At 37.6% G+C, this 12,987-nt stretch overlaps 1 protein-coding gene across 1 annotated transcript; it reads left to right on the forward strand.

Annotated features, from left to right (window-relative positions):
* Positions 1-429: 429 nt before the first annotated feature.
* Positions 430-11,863, forward strand: dgat1b (diacylglycerol O-acyltransferase 1b). The gene is made up of 17 exons (XM_046847063.1): positions 430-1,058; positions 1,452-1,539; positions 3,180-3,220; positions 3,762-3,847; positions 5,020-5,072; positions 5,197-5,302; positions 6,086-6,214; positions 7,352-7,417; positions 7,668-7,771; positions 7,862-7,900; positions 7,998-8,039; positions 8,124-8,168; positions 8,320-8,432; positions 8,630-8,695; positions 8,925-9,012; positions 10,293-10,355; positions 10,506-11,863. The coding sequence occupies exons 1-17, from the start codon at positions 844-846 to the stop codon at positions 10,668-10,670; spliced, it is 1,509 nt and encodes a 502-aa protein (XP_046703019.1). The 5' UTR covers positions 430-843; the 3' UTR covers positions 10,671-11,863.
* The last annotated feature ends 1,124 nt before the right edge of the window (positions 11,864-12,987 follow it).

Here is a 12,987-nt window from a genome sequence, read left to right on the forward strand (position 1 = left end):
GAAAACTGTGTGTATCAAACTAGTAGCCCTTCACATTAATCGGTACCCGAGAAGTAGCTCTCGGTTTCAAAAAGGTTGGTGACCCCTGATCTAGGCAAACCTACACACTTTTTCTAGTTTTTGTAACTCAGCAGGTAGGTTGTTCCAAACATCTTGAAAAAACTAACCACAGATCTACTATGAAGGTAAACTGCCTAAAATCCTCCTGTCTCTTCATGTAATCCGTGTGTGTGTTTATTTTTTTTCTTATTTATTTAAAAACACCACTCAGTCTGAAAGGCATGGATCGTGTTCAACATGTCTGCCATTTGTAATAAAATGGCAGGTGTGTATAAAATCCCATACAAAGAACACAAGACTTACGGCCAGGCAAATAAACTCATGGCCACGCCCACTACACTCACCCTCACTACGTAATAAATACTATGTAAGAATAAATGAACAAACATCACGTCACCAGATAATATCCAAAACACTGCTCAAGATTATTTTACAGCGTCAATCGGCTAGTAACTTTTTCTGGTTTTTTTTCCCCCTTTTATCGGTTCGAGACAGGAAGTAGCTCTTGACTGCGCTTCAAGGTTTCTAAAGTGCGGAAATACGTCCAGGGAAAAGTTCAGCTCGAGCACGGGAAGTTGTGACGTGGTGAAATAAACTCATACAACCTGTTGAAACTGGAGCACGCGCTGTAATTGGTAGAAACTATCCCCCGTTCTTTTAGGAAAAGAGGTTTGTTTGAGGCATGATGGATAGGAGTGGACGTGACTTTTTGCATGCGCTTGATTTCTTCTAGCGAGTGAAATATCGCAAGGGCTTTCCCTGTCCTGTGCTTTAACCGTGCACATGGGGGACGAGAACGACTTCCGTCCGGTTGCTCGCAGCAGAAGGCGCGCGACCATCACCAGCGCCAAGGGTGAGCTCCTGAAACGTACGAATGGCGCGAGCTCAACTGATCCCAGCAGTTTGGCATGGATTAAAACCAAACACAAGTGCCAGGAGACACACACCCGGGTTTCAGCTGAGGAGAAGCAGAAGGATAGTCGCAATGATAACCTGAGGTGAGGGAGGTGTATTGGGAATGTTTCTTTTCCCTACAGTACATGTAACGTCTGCTTCATGTGTGGTGGTGATATGCACAATTTAAACCCCATGCTTAAGATCATTTGGGTGTGACGATAATAAAGCACTTGTCAGTCCACTTATATCTCTTGAAGAGGCAATAATAAAAAGTTAATTTGTCACCAATGCCCTGTCTCAGAGCAATGGTTTTTGTGTCTTTGCACCATGCTGTTTCAGATCAAACACACCACAATACATGACATTGATTACTGCTGCCTGGATTCTACTTATCAAGAGAAATGGCAGTGTGCCCCATAGATAATATTTGTCCACATTTTCAAAACAGGTTTAACTGCATGATTAAATCGATTGCTTCATTTCTGTCGTCACAGTTGCCACAGGTTGCAAGAGTCAATGTTGAGCTCTGCAAGCAGTTTCAAAAATTACAGAGGCATTCTCAACTGGTGTGTTGTCATGCTGGTGAGTCTGATCCGTTGTTTCCCCTCTCACATGCACACACAAAAAAAGACTGTCTCCTTTTTTCCCTTTTATAAGTGCGTCAAATCACTTACAGTCATCAGTGTTGCTTAATTCTTACACATGAGTTAAGGCTTGTTGAAGTCGGGTATTAAACTTTGAACACAGTCCATTGGGCATTAGGAGGTCATACTGTAAAAGAAACAGGTCTCTTATCACATAAATTGTGCAGAGTTTGCTTTAGGTCAATGTTGTTGATCATTACCGTGCACAGTCTTGAGATGCTGACAAGAACTTTGACATTGAGAAATGGAAGGTTTTGACATTGAGATACTAAAAACGTTGACAATGAGATACCAAGCCTTCAAAAGAAGGAATAATGAACATAGAAGCTGTTTGAGAAATCTCTTTCTGACAGTGCAAGACTATATGGCTAAAGGTATGTAGACACCTGACCATCATATGTGGTGCTTCTCCAAACCTTTTTCCACAAAGTTTGAAGCACACAGTTGTCTAGAATGTCTTTGAATCCTGCAGCATTACAGGGTTTTTTCCCCCTTCACTGAAAAAGGCCTAAATTTGTTCTAGTATAAAAAAGAATGCCCCAGTGAGTGTGTGTCTGAATTGCAACTCCCCACAGTCATGCCCCAGAATTTAGTGGTAAGCTTTCCCAGAAGAGTGGAGATGATTATAAAAGGAAAAGGAGACTAAATCTGGAATGGGATGTTCAGTTAGCACATATAAATCTGACGGTCAGCAAAGCATTGGCCATATAGTGTATATGTATATAGAGCTATGTATATAAATAGAGGACTATTTCTCTCAAAGGGAAATATTTACATTTTACAGCAGCATAGAGAGATAGAGTATAGTAAATATAAATTAACGTATACATTTATTATAGTAATGATGATAAACTTGCAGTCTACCACTTACGTTGCCGAGGGAACTCAGAACTATGTTCCACACATAAAAAAGGATTGTGTTCGGTACATGTTAAACCCCTAATGGACATTAATGTAACATGCTGCTTGTGACGGTGTGTAATATAAAGACGTTGATCATGACGGGAGAAGTCCTGAAAGATTCTTCTCTAACACTGTGATCGTTAAAACCCATCGCATTGGTAATTCTTGTGCATTCTCATTCCTGAATGCATTTAAAGTAGCTTAGAAACAAGTGATCTTGCTGAAGTATGTGGCATGACACTCACTTGGCACTCGATGAATCATTGTTCTGCAGTGTGTTTGGGGGACACAGTTAGTGCCAAGTGGCACCTAAGAATAGATTTCCTGAAACAGCTCCTCTTCATGAACCCAGACTGAGGTTAGCTTCTTCATTCTCATTTTTTTCAAAATGAGATGGATACATTTACACCTTTCATTCTGCCTTCATGGGTTTACAAGGTTGCTACAGAGACATGGATGGCTTTTTGTATTGTTCAGGCTGTACGGCATCACTGCTCCATAGATTGCTCCTTTTGTTAAAAAAACAAATATAGATTGACTTCAAAATGAATGACTGGTAACGATTACTATTTCAATAATCAATAATATTTCAACAATATTAGCTATTAATGCTAGGATTAATTATAGCACACCATTCTCGTAGTTTCTGTGTCACTCTGTTTTCTTGTGTTACAGACCTTGAGCAATGCACGTCTGTTCTTGGAAAACCTTCTCAGGTTTGTAGACGTTTCATCCTGGCCTAGATTGCATAAGAAATTGGTCTTTGGTATCTGGCTCGGTGCTAGAGGCCGGTTTGAAATAAAGAACACTTGTTGTAGGTACCATATGTCTAAGACCCCATCTAACTATTAACTATAATGAGTGGAATAGTCGAGATGTTTAGGTTGCTGGGTGCATGCACAGGACCAGCTCTGACTCAGTGGGACTGCTGAGCCCCATGCTGAGGGCACCATATGTTACAATCATGTTGTACTCTACTGTAGGCAAGCAGTTACGTTCCAGCTGCCAGCTCTAGTCACAGCCATGCAAACACTTTCACATGCAAAACAAACATTTATGAGGCACAGTTAGAGCAGATGTGCAGGTGAGACAGGTAGACAGGGCATGTATTAGTTTCTATGTTTAGAGAGAAGTGGAGAAACTGTATCGTATCAGAAGGTTGTTTGAGACGGAGAATGTATCAATATAAATTAGTCCGAGTTAATACATGCATTCCAATCATTTTTTACCTTTGTAATGACTTTATATTGTTTTAAGGTATGGTGTACTAGTGGACCCCATTCAAATCGTGTCATTGTTCCTGAAGAACCCATATAGCTGGCCTGCTGCATGCCTGGTGATTGGTATGTTTATTTTGCACTTCAGTAAAGCATGCTTATTTTTTGTTTTTAAAAATAGGAGCCAATTAATCCAAAAAACAGTTGATGCACATATTTATTTGCTGAAAAGTTGACAGAAATGGACACGAATCACTTTAGTGTTATTGTGAGAGCCATAATTAATGCAAGCTGCAGTTTTAATGAACATGCTCACCAAAAATATCTACAAGGCAGTGATTGCACGCTGGCTTCACAGAGAGAGAAAAACATCCCCCTTTTATTTATTTATTTATTTTTATTTAAATCTTTGTTCAAGAACATGCCAACAGCATGTATTGTGCTATCAGTATTTTGGATTTTTTTTTTCCCCTTCCAAAATAAATTATTCTGTTTCAGTAATCTGTTTCTAAAGAAGTAGTTCTGTTACTGGATGAAAGGTGTGTTTTTTCTGGCTTATCTTAATCACACTTTTATCTCCATCACTGTGATGCTTTACTGTGCTTGAGGTGTGTGTGTGTGTGTGTGTGTGTGTGTGTGTGTGTATCATGCCTGTCACAGGGTTAATTCAGAGGGCAAAAGGTTGACCCTGTTTTGATTGGTGACATACTAAAAAGCTCATTTGCCGCTGAGCGCCGCTGTATGTCAGATGCATATTAAATCACTTTGTGCATTTATAATTAATTAACGGTTGTCTGCTGCTTCATTTTCTTTTCTTTTTTTGGAAAGTACTGTAAATGTTATGCATTTTTGTCTTTAGTCTTAGCTCCTTAGAGTCTAAAACCCCTCTGTGCTTATCTGTGCGTGTATATGGATCAGCTCACGCAGTTGCAGAAATGACAAGAATGTTTTTTTTTTTTTTTTTTTAAGATTAATCCAAGATTGCAGATTGTTAATGGGTGAAAAATGCATTATTTACTCTTAAGGATTAAATGACTGAATTGGGCGATCACAAAGCTGGCAGAGCTTCTGAAGAAATGTGTGAATTATTGTATTATATAAATACATTTCCTTATATCATATCAACTCTTTAGATGTCCAGCGTATTATTCAGTTATTGATATTAAACTGATAGGATAGCTATTTACAGAGCATGGAATAGACGCCTGTGAGTTAATAAGAGCAACCTGTAATAATTGGGATTGTAACATTTTTTGTATGTGTGTGATTGCAGTGATTAATAATGTGTCTTCTTTCAGCTTCAAATTTGTTCATACTTGTGGCGCTGTACACAGAGAGGAAATTAGCCACCGTAAGTTTCCTATTTTCAATCCAAGACCATTACAGAAGTAAGGCTATACAGATTACACAGTTCTCAAAATACTATGTGAATGAATTAACTTCCATTTGGGTTTTTTGTTTGTTTTTTTATTCAGGCAGCTTTCACTGAGCTGATTGGATTGGTTATTCACATCATCAATCTGACAGTAATCTTGTGCTTTCCAGTGGCCACTGTACTCTCACTGCCCTCTGTAACCCCAGGTGAGAAATCCAAAAGGACTTTTCTCTCCAATACATCCTCAAAAATGTGACATTGTTTGATAAGTGATCAGCATCAGTAAAATCTAGCCACTGCTACTTATCCAGCTGCCTGGGAAACTCCAAATTGTAATTAAAAGATTAAAGCACCATCATACAGACTAATCAGCTTTAAACATCTATATCCTGTATAGCATTGATTTATGTTAGGTTTATAGTGCTCTCATAAAGCTATCAAGACTTCTCATAGCTTGTCTAGTATCTTTTGGGAAACATATTGCCTTATTTCCCCTGGTGTAAAGCTTTTTTCTGGCACCACTATTCTACCTCATCTGTTAGCACAATGGGAGGTGCCAAAGGCACTCCATCTGTTGGGTTTGGGCCACACTCCACCCTCAAGTATGAGACAGTAAGGTCAGCGGTGAGGCCACTGGGGCTGCTACTGGCATTAGAGCAGAACCCGAGAGTCCCTACATGGGCCATTTCCACCCGGCATATGGCTGCTATTGATAAAGCTGTGGTGGCCTACACACTCGTCTGCAGTGCCAGGACTGTGTCATCAGGTTGCTTATTGGCTTGTGCTTCTTATTGAGTTATGCATTGTCTACATGCAATGCATTTGGAATTGAGGATCCTAGCCTAGTGGCGCCATTAAAAAATGTTGCATTTGATTTGCATTTGGTTACCATAGTAACAGTTGGCCTTAAATTTTTGACATTTTTGCTGTATGTATTTTCTCGAAATTTTCCTTTCCTTATTCGCTCTTCTACTCTTGGCTTTGTTCAGTTGGCGGTGCCTTCGTGCTGGCCGTCTACACTATCCTGTTTCTAAAGCTCTACTCATATAAGGACGTGAACAGGTGGTGCAGGGAAAGGATGCAGGCGAAGGCTCGCAGCCTGTCCAGATCACTGTCATGTGAGTACACTCACTATCCTCTAGGCAAGGAGAATCAACCTGCCGTTCTTCCATACTGATCACGTTCACTGAATAGTTTCCTCCATTCAAATCAGTTAATTTGCATTTTTTGTTTTACTCTTCATATCACACAGACACTCAGGAAATCCAAATGTATTGGGAAGAAAATTTCACACAAGGCTGCTACTGTTTTAGTGATGAAAGTAATACACAACAGGGGCCTGTGAGATCGCAAGTTTTAGTCTTGGCCATTATGAATGTTTATTAAATACTTATCTGACTGTAGCAAAGTGTGGTACCTGCATTTGAATTACTGATTTACTGGGATGTCTTTAGTGCAATTAAGAGCTGTTGTATAAATAATGAGCCACTATGTCGTTTCTTTTGCCGATAGCAACTCGGCCAACTTGTGGGTGAAAATGGGTCTTGATAGATGTTCTCTATGCATACGGTGTCACTGTAGCAAGTACACTGAGCAAGAGAGCATGTGCAGCCATGACTCACCATATTCACCCATTTCATATTTTTAATTGCTCAGTATTTAGTAAATAATGTTAAACATTTGGACTTGCTGTTTCAGGAGAATGCATGAGGTCATGTGATACAGCAGCTATGGTTATTTGTCACAAAAAGATATTGAACTCTTTTTATGTAATAGTTAACTGGGTAAAAAAATAGCAATAGTTTGTGGGTTTCTGGACAGTTGTGTTTAACTTTTTCATATTTATTTTGTGCACACATCTTTGTCCCACTATCATGTATTGAATGAGCTTTTGATTCTTGTGAGAATATACCTGTAACCCAGATTTTTCAGGACTTGTCTTTTGGTCCTACAAAGAAAATATATTTTGAAGAAAAATTCAAAATGCGATTTATACTATTCAATAAACGTCATGAAACATAACACTCAGAATTACAAGTTGAAACATGGGTTTATAGATTTTCCAATTAACTTGTTTGTTTGTTTGTTTGTTTTCTTGAATTATTCCCTAAAATTCCTACAGCAGTATCAGGTACTAACGACGGTAATATTAATAGCAGTAGCATATTACCATTAAATCAGTGCTGCCCGCATTACTTAAAGCTGGTTATAGTGAAAAATTAACTTCTATCCCTCCATTCATTCTTTGATTGTAGGTCCATCGCAACCATTTACCAGTAGAGAAATGTACGTGTCTTACCCTGGAAACCTCTCTGTGAAAGGTGAGTGATGCAGCTTTGTTGGTTTTTTTAATGTAAATTTTATTAGAAGGAGACTGGAGAGTTATGAACGAATGAACTCTCGGGACATCACAGTCTTATAAATTCATAGCTTGCCTGTTTAAATACAGCATAACTTACAGCAGTAGGTGAATCATATGCTTTGAGACAAATAGGAAAATGAGGTTAAGGATGCTACAGTATTCTGATTAAAGTAAAAGTAACATTGTACCAATTTTTCTTCATCTACCAGATTTGTATTATTTCTTATTTGCTCCCACACTGTGCTACGAGCTAAATTTTCCTCGTTGCAAATCTGTACGTATGGGATTTCTGCTCAGGAGGTTGTTCGAGATGGTAAGTGTCGTCAGTTTTACTTCTCTGCTATCTTTAAAATGTACAAGAAATATATAACTTATATCGCAAATGTAACCATCTGTTTTACAGTTGCTGCTCACTCAGCTGTTAGTTGGCTTAACACAGCAGGTATGCCATATTATTTTGCCATCATTAGGGGAAACATTTTTGATCATAATTTCTCCTGGGAATTTATAACTTTGTGCACTTTTTTGTTGTTCTTCAGTGGATGGTACCAATCATACAAAGTTCAATGAAGCCATTGCAGGTATTATATTGATTCCAGTGTTCCCTGTTCTCTGTTTAGCAACACCATATAGGGATGTGGATTAAAACTGTCTTTTCTTCACAGGAAATGGATTTCTCTAGGATGATTGAGCGCCTGCTCAGGCTAGCTGTAAGTAGCATGTGGAGCTGTTGAATATACTTTTGAAGCTGTTTCTTTTCAGCTAAAAAAAAAATACATTTGACAAAATAAATCTTAATATGACTTAACAAACACAGAATGCAAAACCATTTTGCTATTTTTTTTTTTCTTTGAATATCAGGTCCCCAACCACTTTCTGTGGTTGATATTCTTTTATTCGTTTTTCCACTCATCCATGAATTTCGTGGCTGAGCTTCTGAGGTTTGGCGATCGAGAATTTTACAGAGACTGGTGGTATGTCAATTGATTAGTCAATACAAAAGATGTACAATTAAGTAGATTATTTTCTGTTCTTGTTTCGATGGACTTGTTTTACTGATTTGAAAATTACTGATTTGATTCCAAGCAGATAATATGTTCACATAGTCATGATGGCATACAGATTTGCACTTTGACGTAATTTCTTTAGATGTTGCTCATTTACTTTTCAGGAACGCGGAAAGTATAACTTACTTCTGGCAAAACTGGAACATCCCTGTCCATAAGTGGTGCCTTCGGTAAGCTTTTCAAAGAAGCAAAGACAGCTGAAGAGTTAGCTGGATAAAATACAGCACAGTGAAGCGTATCGAGAATGTAATGAAGAGACACTATAATGTGATCCTTCTGGCACATTATGCATGCTTATTTACTGTGTTGAGTGACTGTTTATTCTCTCTCTCTCTCTCTCTCTCTCTCTCTCTCATATTCATATATATATAATTAGTCTGTTTTTCTTTCTTTCCAAAGACATTTCTACAAGCCCTTGCTGAGAAAAGGGGCCAGCAAGTTAGTGAGCCAATCAGCGGTATTCTTCGCCTCAGCCTTTTTTCATGAGGTGAGGTGTACATGAATCAAGCATTCTTTAAATACTGAAAAAAAAGTCAATTTCTTTTCAAATGAAAAACTCGTACAAGATAACATGCATGCAAACAACTTAATGAATGTTCTTAAGCAGTAAAATCTAAGCTGAAACTAATTCATCTGGCATTCAGACCACAGAAATGACAAAAAGATATTGGGCGACTAAAAACAAAAATTATACAGTAAGTACGTTGTTGGAATTTAAAACCAATTTAAAATCCATAGCTTAAGTTTAACAGCCATGTTAAATCTAAGAAACGGTAACGCAAAAATAGACTACGGACTAATTAAAAGTGAGTTTGTAATCGTTCTTCGGATCGGATCAGATCGGATCTTTGATCCGTGGAAGGCGTATTGTAGGGCTATCTGCTCTATAAAGTATTGTGGAGTCTGAGGTGTAATGATCAGGCGATATGGATCACTGCATCGATTTGAAAAGAAGTCAGTGCAACAATAGTTAACTGATTATCAGTTATAATTGATAAATCAATTATATCCATTAGGATTCATTATAAATTGATGATTATCAAGGACTGACAACTGGTGAGAAAAAAATCATTTCTCTTTTTTAACTGATGTGTAAACAGGCTAGCAGGTGATTTGGCCCAAAACATTGATACGTATAATAGGATCTCTTCATTGTCTTCATCTACAGATTCTGAACAGAATTGGTGACCTCTCTATTTAAAGCTACTTAATGAAATAGTGACAGTATGGTGTCATTTGAGATTCAGTTGTACTATTTAATATTGAGTCTTTGCCTTGTGAATCGAAAACCTATACATTTAAATTGTATAGTTCCATCACAGATTCAGTAGAATTGTCAGATATTTAATTGAAATTGTATCATATTATAAGGAAGCCTGAGGATTAGTGTTGAGGCTGCTTTGAAACATTTTTCAGTACAAGTGAAGGTGAGAGCATAGTTTTGTGGACAAGGAGCAATGTAAAGCAACACCATATCACCCAGGTGCACTCTGCGATAAGTGCTCAGCCTGAAAGAAACAGACAGAACAAAGGGCTACAGGTGCATCCAGATACCGCAGAGAACGCCCAGGCCTTTTCAGAAAGTCACCTTCTGTGGCGTGTTTGAGAACTTCCAGAGAACTTGTAGGGTAACAGATCAGCTGTAATCTGGATTGGTTTGATTTAGCACTGGAACATGTATTGCCATGTTTGTGTGATTCTGGCTAAATACACAATTGTGTGTGTGTGTGTGTGTGTGTGTGTGTGTGTGTGTGTGTGTGTGTGTAGTATCTGGTCAGTGTTCCTCTGAGGATGTTCAGACTGTGGGCATTCATGGGCATGATGGCTCAGGTAAAATATTATCTAAATTTATTAACTTATCATGCTTATAATATAACTGTTACTTATAGAATTTTTTATTGAAGTGACTTGCAAAGACAGTATACTTTTTCCATAGCATATGTGCTCTATTTTTAAACTGTAGAAATGTCTCTATTGCAGCTGCCATTGGCATGGTTTGTGGGCAGGTTTCTCAGGGGTAACTACGGAAATGCTGCAGTGTGGCTTTCTCTCATAATTGGCCAGCCAATAGCTGTTCTTATGTACGTCCATGACTACTACGTCATCCACCACCTGGAGGAAGCAGCAGAACCAGCACTACTTTAAGTAGCAGTTTATGTACTGCCACCAGAACCGTCCAGCTCATATCTCCACTCATGCTTTTATTAAAGTTCTTTTTTTTTTTTTTTAAAACAAGAAGGAGGACCTTCTTAGGCAGCAACTAGTTATGTGGTGCCTTACTGGGATTATTTTAAATGGTGCAGCACAAACCAAGGATTTCAAATTTGTATGGCATTACAGAACATAAGGTTTTTAAACGTTTACCGATATTATATTTACTGTTTAGATACTGCAGGTGGATGTATTTTGACATTTTATAGCATTATAGGTATAGAATTGGGAGTCTTTTTAATGATTTTCTTAAAAAAAAAAAAAAAAAAAAAAAGTGTGGTTGCAAATGCAATGTATTTAGCATTAAAAAAATAAACATTTGTAGACTATTATTGGTTAATTTTAATAGAATATTTTGTTTCTCAGTGTGTTCTGATGTACTCGGAGCTGAGAATTCAGGGACTTAATTGTGTAAAATCAGGGAGTGCCACCTACTGGTGCTTTGTATATCCTAAAGAGTGAATGAAACTCTTAGGCCATGTAATTATACCTTCATGTGGAGACATTCATCAAACATAATTATATTCCATAGAATAGCAAATACAGTGTAATCTCTGACTGTGACATTTTCTGCAGATTTGGTCCTTTTAGAGCCATTTGTTTTCAAGATGATGAGGGTGTCAAGTTTCTCCAATCAGTACAAGTTGGTGATAAATGGCTTCGGAGATAAGTTGTATAATAGCTTGTGGTTGTACTGTATAAACATCCTTTCTCCAACACTGAGATGCAGGCATGATTTCACACAGCGCTATCTTAAAGGTTGATTGCACGTTACAACACTTTGGCCTGTTTAAAACACTGCCTGACTCACGGTACTGGAAGAATGATTACAGTGCAGAGAATCAATGCCATTGATGCAGAGATGCAGTTTATCTATTTTTACCAGTAGCACTGTGCTCCAACCTGCATCAAGTTTGTTGTAAGTTCTTTAGTTTTGTACCTTTCTGCGTTGCCTGCTACACACTGTATATGCCTGTTTACAAAATGACTTACGATTGAACATTGCTTGATTTTAAATATATTGTTCTGTGTTCTTAGTTCATTTTCAATGGCTTTTTGTAATTTTTTGTCATTTTGAGATTGGTCAAATGAATAAAGTCATGATGGAGGTTTTGGGATATGTGAAATATTATCAGCATGTTTTATCAGTTAGAGGTTGCTACTAAAATGAGGATAAACAGGTGATCCATGCCCAACGCCAGCCCTAATTTTACACTATATATATATATTTATATATATATATATATATATATATATATATATATATATATATATATATATATATATATATATATATATATATATATATAATATACAGTATATATGAGAGAGAGAGAGAGCACTCCCAATCTAAAACTTTTCATAAAAGTGTTAGCTTTAATGTCTATGATTGCTGAATTTTAAAACAATTATATCTGCACTGATTTGGGAAATATAACATGCAATTTTACATTCACTGACAAACACTGAACTTATGTTCATAAAATCAGTTGGCGATGACCTTTGGTTTTGTGACACGGTGCACTATGCTAGACGTAGCCATTAAAAGATGAATGATGCACATGGTCAGCAACAATACTCAATAAGCTGTGGCATTTAAGCCCAAAGTGTGCCAAAAAAGCATTCCCCACATCATTACACCACCTCCACCAGCCTGTATTGTTTACCTAAGTCCATGGATTTATTATGTCGAGATTCATCAGACCAGGCTGCATTTTTTTCCCCACTCTTTAGTTGTTTGGTTTTAGTGAGCCTGATCAGTAGTTGAACTGGACATTTTTGTTTTTTTTGTTTAATTTATGTACTGGAGATGAAAAACAGACCTGCTTTATCAGATGCTGTTGAATAAAGATACATCCAAACCTGCTTCAAAAACATCAGGCTAATCTGTTTGCTGAGTAAAAGTGTTGTTGACTCCCAAGTGCCTATTACAGATTTCATCCGGAAACTCAAAAGATAGTAGCTTATAACATGTCAAGTGTACTAAAGTCTTGACTTTTTGTCATCCTGCCTCACCAAAATCTATGGGCATGAGCATCCACTGTTCATGGTCAGGAAATCAATGTCTTGAGCTTTAACTTAACTTCAGGGTGCTACAATGATTTTTTTCCCCCTAAATGTGCATATAAAGCGCATACAACTGTTCAAGGTTTGAGTAATGGTGTTTAAGTGAAAAGTCTATTACCATTCTAAAAGTGGATCTGTTCTGAAACAAATGTCACACAGTAATGAGCTCTATAGTCCTTTTCTA

This window comes from Silurus meridionalis, chromosome 4 (genome assembly GCF_014805685.1).
Source record: "Silurus meridionalis isolate SWU-2019-XX chromosome 4, ASM1480568v1, whole genome shotgun sequence".
Lineage (NCBI taxonomy): Eukaryota > Metazoa > Chordata > Actinopteri > Siluriformes > Siluridae > Silurus > Silurus meridionalis.